The sequence below is a fragment of the Chroicocephalus ridibundus genome, chromosome 1 (genome assembly GCF_963924245.1).
Source record: "Chroicocephalus ridibundus chromosome 1, bChrRid1.1, whole genome shotgun sequence".
Lineage (NCBI taxonomy): Eukaryota > Metazoa > Chordata > Aves > Charadriiformes > Laridae > Chroicocephalus > Chroicocephalus ridibundus.
The window spans coordinates 152158606-152172443 of record NC_086284.1 but is presented as its reverse complement, the minus strand read 5'-3'; the positions used below and the strand labels follow the sequence as shown (position 1 = coordinate 152172443).

The window sequence follows — 13838 nt, the reverse complement described above, 5'->3', positions numbered from 1 at the left end:
TACCCACAGGAAAGAGTATGTGGGGTACAAGTTTCTCCTTAAGTGGCAAAAGATATGCTAGTGTGTTCTTCCAGAAATGGCAGAGGCTTATCTGCCTTTACAAGCCAGGCACTTGTCCCATGTGACCTTAAAAACTTGTACTTAGTATCTTCTGAAGAGCTGAGGTTTTGATAAATACCTGACTACACACTGGAAAAACAGACTGGCCATGGGTTGGAAAATTAGCAGTAAGCCTTGCAGCCCATCCTTTTTGTGTGTCTGAAATGGTAAACTGAAATAACAGCATTTTAAGTTTAAATGTCTTAAAGGTTGTAGATAATTGTCTGTCTGACATTGAGGGGTTATAACTGGTGCAGTCTAGGTTGATTCTTTTTGGAAAGTTCCTGGGATGAGGTCTTTGACAATTAAGTGGTTCTAGCTTGTTGTTCTAGGCTTCTTGTGTTTTCTATGGGAAAATATTTGCATTCTAAGTATTTTTTTTTTAATTTATGTACATGCATACATACATACATATAAAGTCTGAAATGCCTGTGAAAACGTGTTGACATGAATGCCTTTTCATAAGGCAAGCTAGAGCTACCGTTTAATCTCTTGCTAATATCCTTCCTGCAGCTGTTGTTGCTCTTCTCATCCCACTGATTGATTTGGATTTGCGCTTTAAAGGAACTAATGTACAAAGGAAGTTAAGAGAATGCACTTAAAATGACAAACCCAAATTATGTTTTCCTCTGTGTGCTTCAACTCCATTCTTTTACCCATTTCTGCTACAGTAGTGCTATTTGATGCAATACTTATTTATTTTGCTTATATTTTCCTGTCCTCTTATATGCATATCTACAAGTCTGATATGGTACGGTGGGCTGTTACATCATGACAGGTTCATGGAGTTCAATGGGCAGCCTTCTGTCCAGTAACAGTTACCACTATTTCCCTTGAACTAATGTCTGAACTTGCCTTTTGTCATGATCTGGCTCAGGGCCACTTTTTTTCAAGCAGTACATCTTCTGCTGTCACTTGGCAGAACGTCTTTATTGCTACTGACTCTAAGATACTGTATGGTCTTAGAGGAAAGAGTACGGAAGAGAGGAATTTCATCATCCCAATTCAGAGAAGTAGAGATGTGATAAATCTAAAATAGATACAAATAGATAAATCTAAATATCTATTGAAATACGAAGGGTTTTTTGTGATCAGAAGTGCTGTTTCTTGCAAATAAAGGCTTCAACTGTAACATGATGCGCTCAAGCAGTCTGTGTTGGTTCATAGCCTATATTGTTTATAAAAATTTTACTCTACATTGGCCTCTATCCCATGTATGGATTTTGTAGTGGATTTTTTTATCTTTAAAGTCTTAGATTATAAAAAAATTATATGCAAGAGCTTAGACATTTTGGTAGCATATCAGAGAACCTACTTATCTAATATCCTTTAAGTTGTAGAGTATCAAATTATTATGAAATTCACTTAACCAATTATATGAAATTGTGTGACTGGGAGAAGGCGATGCCTTCCTGACCCTGTCTGGTGCTGGTGTTTTATGTCCTGAAATGCGAGACCTGTTAGCTCTTGAAAATTATTTTCTGTAATACATGTGAAAATATTTTGTTCTCTGGAAACTGAGAATTTTATTTTATTCTTGTTCTTTTGTTTCCTTTTATAACTTTCAGTGTTGGTTTAACTTCTGCAGGCCGGTGACATATCAGGAATATCGAGAGCGCACACAAGAGGCAGCTGCTCACGCCAGTGGATGGAACAAGGTACCAAATAAGTGACTTTCACTTTGATATCTCTTGCATCTATTTGGTGTCCATAGTGTTTTTACTAGGTACAGTTATGCTTCAGAGAGGTCCAAGAATAAAAAGAACCCATGTGTTGTCAGTATGACATAACTTTCAGAATGGTAGATGTGGACATAATATGTAGGTTTTAGATAATTTAGCCAGAAGTTATCTAATGGAAGTATTAGGTCAGTCTTCCTTTATTATCATAAAATGAAAAGTTAGAGTTGTTGTCTGACATAATTATTAAAAAATAATCATTAAATGTTTTTTAAAAAAATTTAAAAAAAAAAGAAGATATATTTATTTCTTTAGCAGTTTTGTAATGAAATCTGAGATAGATGTTTTTATAATATTTCTCTACTGTTTCTTTGCTCTTATCTGGGGTTCAAAATATATGTAAAAAAAGCTAAACATGGTGAAAATAGAAATTGATAGGTTCTCTACAATATTTAAATTCTTCAGAAAGCATTAGGATGGTGTGCCTACCAGATCGCAGCAGTAGTGATCTCAAATGATAATGAAGCTTCTTTTTAGAACAATATGCAAATCTGTAAATGAACTATCTTATAATAGGCTTAATGTAGAGTGAGTAGAATTACTGTTCCCAGATTCATCTTTCTTTAATCATTCAAATTCATCATCTTAATCATTCTCTGATGGGTTCAGTGGGCATCAGAAAAAGAATGATAGGATGAAATAAGTATTTGCAAATTTAGTCACAAATGGAGTGTTAAAATTTAGTCTTAAATTTAAAATAGAACAAGAAATCTTTCCCTCCTCCCTTTACATTTTTTTTTCCCAGAAATACTTTTCCTTAACTAGATTTCCCTGTTTACTTCAGAAACTCATTATCTAACCAAGGGTAGATGGTTTAAAGCAGTTTATTAAACGTTGCTTGACAAGTTACTGCCTGTGGCTCCAGCAGTTATAATTGGTGTGTGTGTTCTTTCAGTTTATCATCTTGTGATTCACAGCATTTCAGTTAAACAACCATGAAATCTGATTATCAAGAAGGTGGCTTAAGCTAGCACATTTTACTTCTCAGTTGGCGAAAACTAAAAACGAGCATAAAACCAGTCATTGTGGCTCAGTTGGCAAGGGAGGAGGTGGATGGAGCTTGTCAGTCACCTGCTGCGTCTCCATATGCTATTGGTACACACCTCTTGAAGATACAGCCCTGGGTAGATGGACCAGCTGCATTTGGGGGTTTAGGAATCAGCCTTTGTTGCTGCTACATTTGTGCAGCCCTTGTGACTAGTGGATTTTTGCCCCACCAGCTTTTCATTGAGAATATCACCCAGAAAGATGTCTTTGCCATCGTCTTTGCTTACCCGTAGCATTTGTCGCTACAAAACTTAATAGTCCACGAGCAAACCCCAATGGAAATTTTGTGGAGTAATACAGCATCTGTTTGTATTGTTTTCATGGTAGATTGATGCTTCAGGAATGCCAAGCAGTTCCTTTAATAATACTTGTTTTGAGGAGATGGAATACATTTGTGTTGGTTTCATTTCCTTTTGCATTCCTTTATCATCTTAATCAGAATCATATTTTATAACAGAATAGATCTAGATATCTTTCCTCCAACCTCAACCTAGCTTAATTTTCATTCTAAAGAAGAAGCTGGTAGAAAAATAATTTTTAAAAGTAGCTATAAATAGACATAGCGTTAGGTCTAATTAGCAGGCATACAGCAGCAAAATTAGGCTGTGCTGCTCTCACGTTTGTGAAAATCTGAAGGATGTATATTTAAATTGACTCTTATCAGGAGAACCGAAGCTTACTCCCTTTTATGACTAAATAATAAGAAAACCTACATCTAGCTGAGCTAGCTGAACAGAATAATAAATCACTCCCTGTTACATGCTCAGGGTTGTTACATGTCCCATAGTTTTTTGGGTGGAGCAGAAATTGAAGATACACAGCAGCTGTGCTGTGGCAGATGTCAAAGGATTAAAATCGTGGAAATACCTTCCCACAGACGGAATTCTGTGTGATCAAGGCTTGTGGTTTGATCCAGGCTAGAAGAAAAAAAAACAAAACAACTGAAGCTGGCAGATGAAATGTGCTTTCCGTTACATGTAAGCTGTGTCTGTTGTGCTCAGTAGCGGCATCTTGCACAGCACGATGCTCTTCTTGCTTTCAGTAGCCTATGAACTAGTATATAAAATCTCACTTTAAATTTTTGAGGCCTTTGCCGTTGTAGGTAGGTGTTATGATACGTGTGTATGTAGAAAAGCCCCTCTATTTAATATATTGGATGTGGGGCACTCAGAGAGCCACACCGATCACTTAAAGGCCCAGTGTGTGTGTGTGGCACAAAGCAGACTCAAAGCAGTCTTTGCAAACCTTCCTTTCTGTTACGTGTATGAGAAACATGGCATACAGGTAAGCATATACTTCTGGGAGGTACTGGATTACCTAGCTGGCTAACTGGTTGGAGGTTGAATGTGGACAAAGGTTTGATCCGTCAGGTTTACAATTGGGAAGGTGTCATCTTCAGTCATACGAGTTTTCAAAGAACCGATTCATTATACAAGCATGAGCAGGAAGAAGGCACTTCTAAATATAGCTGTTATTTTTTCCATTTAAAAATGTGGATCTTTTCCAGAGTGCAGTAGTGTGTTTGAACTGCTGAAGAGATTTGGTTAACCGACTAGCACATGGGATGTAAAGACTGGTTTTAGTCGCTAAAACATGAATATCAATCTGAATGAGGAAGTATTGCAGGGTAGGCTAATACATAGGAACATCAGTTCTTCCATTAACATCCCACAGAAGCAAAGGTTACCCACAGACATTGGAAGTGCTGGTTCTCAGTAAAAAAATTACGGGAAAATAAATTATTTCATATATTTCTCAGAAATTGTGATGTGAACATAATAGGCATGATGTTGGATTCTGTAAAGAAAAGGAGTCGTCTTCATCTTGTATTTGAAATAAGGCTCTCTAAAACAAAACAAAACCAAAACCACCTCACACTTAGGGCAAATTATAGTTCTGTAGTAAAATAAATGTAATAAAAAATTGAAATACTCCACTCTTGAGTTTTTATGCTTTTTGCTTAAAATTAAGTACTATATACATACTCCAAAATACATAATCACACTATTGTGCATGAGATAGATAGACAACAAATACTGATATTGAAAGTCACCTGAGCTGGTAAGTAGGTTAACAGTCGTCTTAATGTCCCATTTTTACTGCTTAATGGAGCTAGAGACTAATACAACAGAAATGTAAGAAATAATAGTGTAAAGAATTAGATTAATTTTATGTTGAAATAGTAAGAAGGCACACAGAAGTGGCAGTTACTTTGCATAGCTTCTTCAAAGTGTCTGAACTTTCTTTGTAATTTTTTTTTTTTTTGCATACATTTGAATTTGTATTAGTGTACTACGGGGTTGCAATAGTATAATTCACAGAATTTTTTCATTTACATAATTAATCAGAAATCTTTTGATAGTAAAGTTGTGGGTTTTTTTAAGGATTCCCTAGAAGTTTCCTCCTGCCAACTATTTTCTGGCCTGCTGTGCTTGATATTGTGTATGTTTTTCTTCAGTCAAAATATAAACAGCCCCTAGCATTCCTTCCCAGGCGTACTGGTGGAGGGAATTGCACTTCCTTTGAATTGCTACGGCTATATTTTTACCTTGGTCTAGTTCAATCTCATCACCATTCACATAGCTACTCTAACGTACAGAAAGCTGTTGTTAACCTTTATGGAAGGGCTGTGAAGGTAATTTCCTGCGTGAATTTAGGAACAGTATCACGCAAACCTGTTCCTGTTCCTCCTGGTCTCAAAGGTAGAAGTGTCAATAATGTCAGTGGGAAAGGAAACCAGGCGCAGTTTATTGCCTGCATGGGACTGGATATTAGAGTCTGAATTTGGTCCCTCGCTCCTGAGGCCTGCAGAGGCTTGCTAAATTTGGGAGAAGTGGATGGATTAGATATTTAAGTTGGCAAAGGAAGAAGGCAACAGTCATGTTCAGTATGCCAACATTTGAGCTCTCTTCATTTCCTAAGCAGTCTTTTTTGCCTTTGTTTCTCTTGCCTTCAGCTTAAAGTAAATGTCAAATATTTTGAGATCTCAGTGTTCGTGCTGTTGAAGAGTTATGTGGGTGCGCCCGATGCCTCATCTTGACAGCGTGCTTTTTTTTTCTTTGCTGGAAAAAGATTGATGTTTCTTCTGACACTTACCTCACCTTGACCTACTCCTTATGTTTATGTCCTGTAAGCTCCCACCTCTTCTGCCTCTGAGTTGAGATTAATTGCAAGAAACTCAAAAAACCCCAAGGCTTTCAAAAATTAAAGCACCATCTTGTTCCTAGTTAACTGCTCCTCCCAAAAGAACAATACTATAACCTGTCTGTCATGGTATTGGACTCTCTCAGTTGATAATCAGCAGGAACATCTTAAATTTATCAGATTACAGGCATTTTTAAGGCCCCCATCTGTTTTCAGTTGTCCATCTCAGTGTGACTCCATCGTGAATTTAGTACCAATCTCAAACCCTCAAAGCCTACTTTTCCTACTCGTCTTCCTCCAGCTTTTCATCCTGAAGTGTGATTTCTGGGAATAGTAATGGGGAGGGTATTTACAGAAAAGAAAACCGGGCTGAAGGAGGAGGAGGCTGGGAAAGGAGGAGGCAGTTGGCATTCACTTTGAGCAGTAGTATTAGCCTGCATCTACCCTGTGCAGCTGGGAAACAACGTTCTTACTAGCACAGTGAATACATGTGCAATGCAGTTGTCACAAACTAGGTGCAGTAAAACTTACAAATATTTTTCTCTTGTATCATAACAGCACTTTTTCAGATGCTATGGTTCAATTCATACCAGTTTCCTGGTGCTGCATATAAACTTTGCCCAGCGGGCCACTTGCGTGCTCTAGGAGAATAAATTTAGAGTTTAAAAGTTCAACTGCATGTTATTTAGGCAAACAAAACCATAATTTCAGAAGGAAGTGTCTAGAACTGTGTAATACAAAGGAGGTGGGTTCACAGAGTCCAGCATCTTCTAGAGCAATTCACATTGCTGAAAAGCTGAGCATTCAGTTATTAAATGGTTTGGAAGGAGGAATGGGAGTAGGAAATGAGGAAGGGAATTCTGTACGTGTTAAATTTGGCGTAGGAGGGAGAGTTTAACGTGGAGCGGGGGTTGTGTTTGTCACTTTAAATTGTGTCTGTAATCTTATGCTGCTGGGGGGAGTTGTTTCTTTCTGTCCTGTCTGAAAGCCAAGCGTGTACTTCTAAAGAGACTGTCTAGTGCAGCGTATCTATTCACGAATGTGTATGAGTTTGCTGTTTAAATACAGTTCGGATGCATGTCCCTTCAAACTATTTATAATGTTGCATCTTTCCACTTCCGGGGTAGTGAGTTCTGGACCGGTTCTGCTTCTTTACCTGAATCTGGTGTTGGAAAAAAATGGGGCTTAAGAAGGCACTGCAGTCCTGTTCTGTGAAACTCTCAAGTTCGGCCGTGGTGCTTTGCTTCTCAGATTAAGTGCTTCTTTCTTACTGAATTGTATTGTGTTTCTGCCTTATGTCTTCATAAAAATGAAACGTATAGTCCCTTGGACTTGTAGATTCAGACCTTTTCTGTGGACCATATGAATTCCTCTGTTTCACCTACAGTAGTATTGATAATGCTTTCTGTATTTATTCACAATCCTTGTTTGTTGAAGGTCTTGGTACCCCTGGTTCTGCTACAACAGTTTCTGATGGAGTTAACCAGACGGGGCCAGGAACCACTGAGCGCACTTGTGAACTTCGGGGTGACGTATCTAGAAGACTATTCTGCAGATTATATCATTCAACAAGGAGGATGGGTAAGAAGATAATGTTTAATTTTCATACTTTGTTCAAAGCTTATTTCTCAGTGTGATACCGGTCTTAATAGGAGTGAAAGCTAAGAGGGGTTGCTAAAAGTAAGCAGATGAGAGAAGGAATGCCCCAGAACAAGCAAAAAACCAAAAGAAAACAGGAGGTCAGGACCATATAGTTGGAAAGGGATTTTGGGCAGTCATCTGTTTCACCTCTCTGCCCCAAGGCAGAACTGACTTTTACCCATTCATTTCTGATGTTGACATTAAAGACCTGGTGATTGGACTCCAGAATTTCCCCAGGCAGTCTGTTCCAGTTCTTTGCATGTCTGGTTTGTTGGATTGCCATTGAAATTGAAGAGGGCCTCAGATGTCAAATAACAACTAGCTTTCAAAGATGCTAATATTTTGCTGTATGGTGGGTTTTTGTTTGTATGTTCTTTACTGTTAATATACATGCAGAATTGCATTTAGAAGCAAACACCTGTCACAAGAGATACTGTGCCTGAGAGGTTTATCTTTTTAATATTGTCTTCATACTCTGGTGACTGCTGGAAATGGCATATGGATTTTCTTCCTTTTAAATTTCAGGGAGTTTTTTAGCAGATAGGTAATTGGGGAGCACTTCATGGTGAAATGTCAGTAGGTACTAATTTATTTTTATAGTAAGTGACAAAATAGCTAATGCACGTTGGATTTTATAGCTATATAGGGACATGGATAGAATGAGCAATCAAGATTTCTTTGTGCTGCATTTCCTTGTGGAAATCTTCAGTTCATGGTAACCAGTGTTCCTGAGTCATGGCATGCTGAGAAAGTTTGATTTAAAAATACATCGCAGAGGCAGCTCACAGCCAGTGAGCTGGGTCTTGAAGGTAGAATTGTGCTAAAGGAGGCTGAGCTTTAGATTACTGGGTTTGGGAAGCGGGCCAGATTTGAATGGAATTAATCTGGGATTAGTGAAATGGCTCCAGCAAGTTGATTTGTTCTAAAAAGAAAAGCTGTTCAGGAAAACCCAGTCATTAAAAAAAAAAAAGTGCTAGTAGGAAAAATCTCATTCAGACAGCTTCTCATATTTCAGGATTCAACCTGACTTTTTTTTAAGAGTAGTTTGTTCCACAATTTCTACACGTCTGCACCTTCCTATATTCTTTCCCTTCCCGGCAATGGTGGATAATGGTTTGCAAAGCCTTTGGGAGGGATTGTTTGTCTTTAATGGACAGAAACACTAACAGCATGCAGCCAAATGACCTTAGGTCATTTGATAAATGCACTCACATTTCAAAGTATTTTCATCATAGGGAAGGTCCTTGCTTGCAACTTTAAGGCAGATGGATCTTAGTGCTATTTTGCTTTTCTGCCTTTTTTTTTTCCCTCAGAAAAGGCTGCAGTCTGTTCTCTAGCCCTTATTTGAGGCCTGCTATAAACATACTTAATACAGCATAAAGCCTCTCAAAACAAGCAGCTTTCCAGCATGGCCTCTAAGGGAGGGGGCCGTGCTTTGTGTTTGTGTGACACTGCATGTATGTACAGATCTGGGTAGTCGGTGTTTCATGGGCTACGAGCTTGTCTGTATACATCCAGTCAGGCATAAAATCAGACTGACATAAGCGGTACAGCAAACAAGCCAGAGCTATTTTTGAAACAGCAGAAGAGGCGAGGAAAGAGACAAGGTGATGAAAATCCTTTCCAGCCGAATTAGCGTAGCTGCACTGACCCTTTGTGAGTTGCTCTGGGGATGGGGTTGGGGACCCACCGGGCTTGTGCCTTCCTTGGAGGAAGGCAATACATGCTTTTATTACCTTTTTTTCTCTCCCCCCACCCCCCCCACCCCCCACCCCATAATGGAAATGTGCGTTTTTACTGAGTCACATGCTTCTCGGTTTCTTCCGAATTTGTGGGATGTTGTTCTGGGGATGGCAGTGCTGGGAGCGCAGCGTGGGGTGAGGGTGGGAGAGTGCGTGTGTTTCTGAGAAGGGCTGGGGGAGAGCCGCCTGGCAGGCTGTTAGCCATCAGGCAAGTGTTTTGCATTTTTTTTGAAGATAAGCATCTGCCACCGGAGCTCTGTGTGCAGGATCAAGTTGTCAGTAATGCTTTGCTAGAGCCATAAGGGCAATGTATAAACCTGGGAGTCTCCAGTGAGTTATGTTGCTGTTGACAGTAAGAGGTTCAATCTTTGTGTTACTCTGGAGTGGTGTGAAGATAGGTCTTTCCTACAGCAGCTAAGAGCTTACTTAAAACTGAGAAGATACCAGAATAGCCTGTCCGTTTTTTCGTGGAGCAGGAGCAGAGGAGAGCTTCACAGGAGTCAGCTTTTCAGGGGCAGACGTGATCTGTAGTGTCTCTGGTGCTGTCTCTTCCCGTGGCACTGAGTAATTTGGGATCTTCCTCAGTTTTTGGATTGAAGCCCACCTTTGCCAGGAGGGAAGTAGCCCGTCAAAGGTAAGGGGTCAGCTGAGCCCTTCCTATGCCCCACTGCGGATCTGTGGAGTCAGAATTTTACAGAGCTGTGTCATCCAGTGGGACCACTTGCTGCGTCATGCTGTGCAGCCACGATGCGGCTGGAGGAGCTCCTGAGGGTTCTGCATGTGTGCAAGACTTCAGGTTGCTTTGTGGGCTCGGGAGGTCCAGGAAAGCTTCTGATGGAGGATGGTGGACAACAGTTAACTAGAAGCAAGGGAATGGAGGTTGATAAATTGGATAGCTATGCAGTAGATATCAAGAAATCAGGGTGGCTTGTGAGGAATGCAGAATTTGAGATACTAGAGGTAGAGCCTCTGAGATGAGAAAGTTGCTTTTTGATTTTTCATCCCTGGTGATGAGATGGTGTGTTGAAACAGCAAGTGTTCCCCTCCCATTTTCCCTAAAATTGTAATTTAGCTCACTTTTCCTGGTAGGGTGGGACTGGGATGTAATGGTTGGTTGGCTGGTGAGAGAATGGCTGGCATATTTTTATGTTCAAGTACATACAATATTTTTATACTATGATTCTGGCCGTTGTGTGTGCTGTTGCCCTTCCCCTTGGTCTGTTTTACTGGTTTAGGGTGAAAGCCTTCGGAGTAGGAAGTGCGGTGCACAGTATATTGTGTTTGGATGCAGCTGCCAACATAAATGTGAATGAAGAGATGAAATAACTACTCCATCTAGTTTACAGTCTCTTAGATTTGCCTGTTAGATGCAAGTTGAGTATGGAGGACTGGAGGAAAGCAAGGGAATCTTGCTTCTGAACAGCCTCCCTCTTTCACTAATTTCAGTGACAGGTTTGGCTGCAGCTCTTACATTTACCCTGCTTGACTTTTAGTTTTAGTATGATCGCTCTTTTGGAGCAAAAGCATGTTTGGCATTCCAAGTTCTCTAAATAGACTCATGTCAGGACACATTTCTTCCTACTGGCTCTGTGCTTTGAACGCAAATGGTCATACTAAGATCTCATTCCCTTACTATCTTGAACCATCACAAACTAATTCCCAGCCTGATTTAGCAGTAGTTTCTTTCTTCTCTTTTTCCGGAAAGCAATGTTAGGGCTCAACAAACTGACATGCAGTGTACATGCTCTCCCCTCCCTTCCCCTCCTTTCCCCTCCCTTCTCCTCCCCTCCCCTCCCTTCCTTCCTCGTACCTCCCCTCCCTTTTTGCTCTGTCTGACTTCTCCAGGGCTGAATGCTGCTGCATCAGAAGCAATTCTTGGTCTCCTGGAAAAGTGCACAGTAAGGCCAGTCAGTTGGTAAGGATTTTTTTTCCTCTTCCTTTCCCCCCCCTCCTTCCAAATAATTTATTTCTTCTCACGCTCTGCAGATCCTGTTTTCCACAGTTAGATTTCATCTACGTTGAAATAGTCTGGGAATGTCTATAAGGAGGAAAAACTATAAGATTACTTGGAAGCTAGCTGCTTCTTTTTTATTTTTTCTTTTTTTCTCTCAGATTCACATTTGTGTTACAAGCCCATCTGCTTTTCAGTTGTTTGAAAGAGGTGAAATAAGTGCATGCCATCGGTGTTTATCAGTATTCAGTTAATAACCTTTCTTCTCTCAGTAAGAGGCTGCTATTTGTATTTGTGACCTGCAGCTGAAATTGTCTCTGCCTTCCCAGGGTTCTTGTCTCGTGATGTTCGGATCTGGATTTGAATTTAACTAGTTATTTACCTATGTCAAAGAGAGTAAAAGTATATTTGCTTGAAATACGCATAGTGTTTACAGTTTCATATCTGAGCCTTAGAAGAGCTGTTCTCTGTTTCCAGTGTTCTGTCTTGGGCTTTTCTGCTGGTTTTGACATTTTCTTTGCTGCTAGCGATTGGATAATTTACGTACTAGCGTCTGTTAACAATCTGGAGGAGAAAAAGAGTAAAGAGACTCTTGCCATCCTGGGGAAGCGAGGCAGTCAGTTTGCGCTACCAGGGATTAAAAACTCCTTCTGCAGCAGTCCAGGTGTCTGCCTTGAGAATGACAATGCAGAAATAGAGAGACGGGCTCTGCTGGAGGAGAGATAAGTAAGTTTAATATGGTAGAGATGCAAGAAAGGGCAATCTAATTAGAGAAGTCCTAGAAAGGAGTTTTATTTTCAAAATAATTATACTTTACACTTGTATCATGGACCACAGCAGTGAAACATCCACTTCTATTTATAGTCAACTTCTTTGGCTATAGTAATAGGTTTGGTTTTTTTTAGGCACTGTGGCTGAAGGAGAAGGAACTTAAATGGTCAAGGAGCAACTAGATCTCCTTTCTTTTTTCCCTTACAACAACTTCAGATCAGTCTGTCTGAAGAATTTGTCTCTAAATAACTGAATTTACTTCAGTATAAACTGCTAAGACTGAAACCTTAAAGGGTGTTGCTTTGGTGCGGACTCTCTGCAGGTAGTAGAGGTTATGTTGGAGGGCAGGGGAAGGAATAGGATCATTTCTGCAGGCTTTTCTAGCCAAAGCATTCCTTGAAGGGGATGAGAGCAGTGGCTGCAATATCGGTGTGCTTTGATTTGGTTCACATGACTTTTTTTCCTTTTTTCCTTTTTATTTTTATTTTTTCCGCATTCAAAAGTATAGTCCTATTTGTGGACTCTGCTCTGTTTTTCTTGGCTCCGCCTATCTTGACAGTTTCACAAAGATGAATACTACAATAAATGCCTGAGGGCTTTTTGGTTTTGTTTTGTTTTGGTTTTTTTTGTTTGTTTTTAATGTGCTGTTGGAGATGTGGGTGTTGTCAGCTGCCCCTTTTATAAGCCATTTCTCTGAAGGATTAGTAGGGTAACGCTGTCAGGGTCTGAAGAGGCACGGCATTGCGGGGCTGCGGACGGAGGCACGGGGCGGATGGAACTGCAGCCCCGGTCGGTGCGGGCAGCAGCGAAGCTCTCCCGACCCCGGCAGACCCTGTGGGCACAGCCTTCCCCTTCCCCTGCTCAGCCCTCGGCACGGATGGTGCTTCACCGGCACACGGCTGCTCCTCTGTTATAGCTAGAAATCGTACAACAAGCGCATTCACAGCTCTGGGTAATCTGTTATTGTGGGAAATTTTCATATTTTCCCAAAGGGAGATCCTTGAGGATCCCCGGACACAGACCAGTTCATCGCTCCTCACCTTTTGTTTTTCAGACACCAGATTTTAAGCACAAATGCATTTGATGGGTTCCTACTGCTCTGTTGTCACTGTGGCGCTGTTGGTGCAAGGGAAGTAACGACCGAACCTCGTTTCTCTCTGTGATAGGTTATGTTACAAGATAAAGTCAGTACTCTCGCCTGAAAAACTTCGTAGCCATGTTGAGCGTTCTGATTTTTTTATCAGGGTAAAGATTCCTCTCCTGGAACTTTTGTGTTCTGCCAGCGTTTTCCTCCTCCACTCCAAGGTGCTCTTTTTCTTGGAGATTTTATGTGGGTCTGTTTCATTTCAGGGTTTGGGGGGGAAGCTCAGGGAGCATAGGTATTTTTTCCCACAAGGTGGCACTTCTCTCTGACCTATATAAAGAATTTTTGCTTCTACTGGACAAAATCAAGATCTGGGGTGTATGGGTGTCTTGCTGGGCTGTATAGCTTTTCTGGGGGCTTTTTTTAAGCGTTTTTGGAGATGAGTTTTGTATGAGTTGCCTATCCACAACATTCCTTTCGTGAACAGACTTAACTGTAACCTGCCTGTGTATACTTCTTTAAGAACTGAAGCAGAGAGACCAGTCGAGCTTTTTATAACACTTAAAACAAAACTCAAGGAAACCCTAGAAGAATACACACAGCGTCCGCAGCAATTAGAG

At 40.5% G+C, this 13838-nt stretch overlaps 1 protein-coding gene across 5 annotated transcripts in view; it reads left to right on the top strand.

Moving 5' to 3' along the window:
* BCL2L13 (BCL2 like 13) overlaps positions 1-13838 on the top strand; it is a 44712-nt gene that overhangs the window by 18571 nt on the left and 12303 nt on the right. For 4 of the 5 annotated variants that reach the window (XM_063359234.1, XM_063359243.1, XM_063359253.1 and 1 more), the window contains exons 5-6: positions 1688-1757; positions 7467-7610. In XM_063359234.1, coding sequence (XP_063215304.1) covers positions 1688-1757; positions 7467-7610 — 214 coding nt within the window. Of the gene's footprint in view, positions 1-1667; positions 1758-7466; positions 7611-13838 lie in introns of those variants that run through there. The other variant, XR_010074051.1, reaches the window with a different exon arrangement.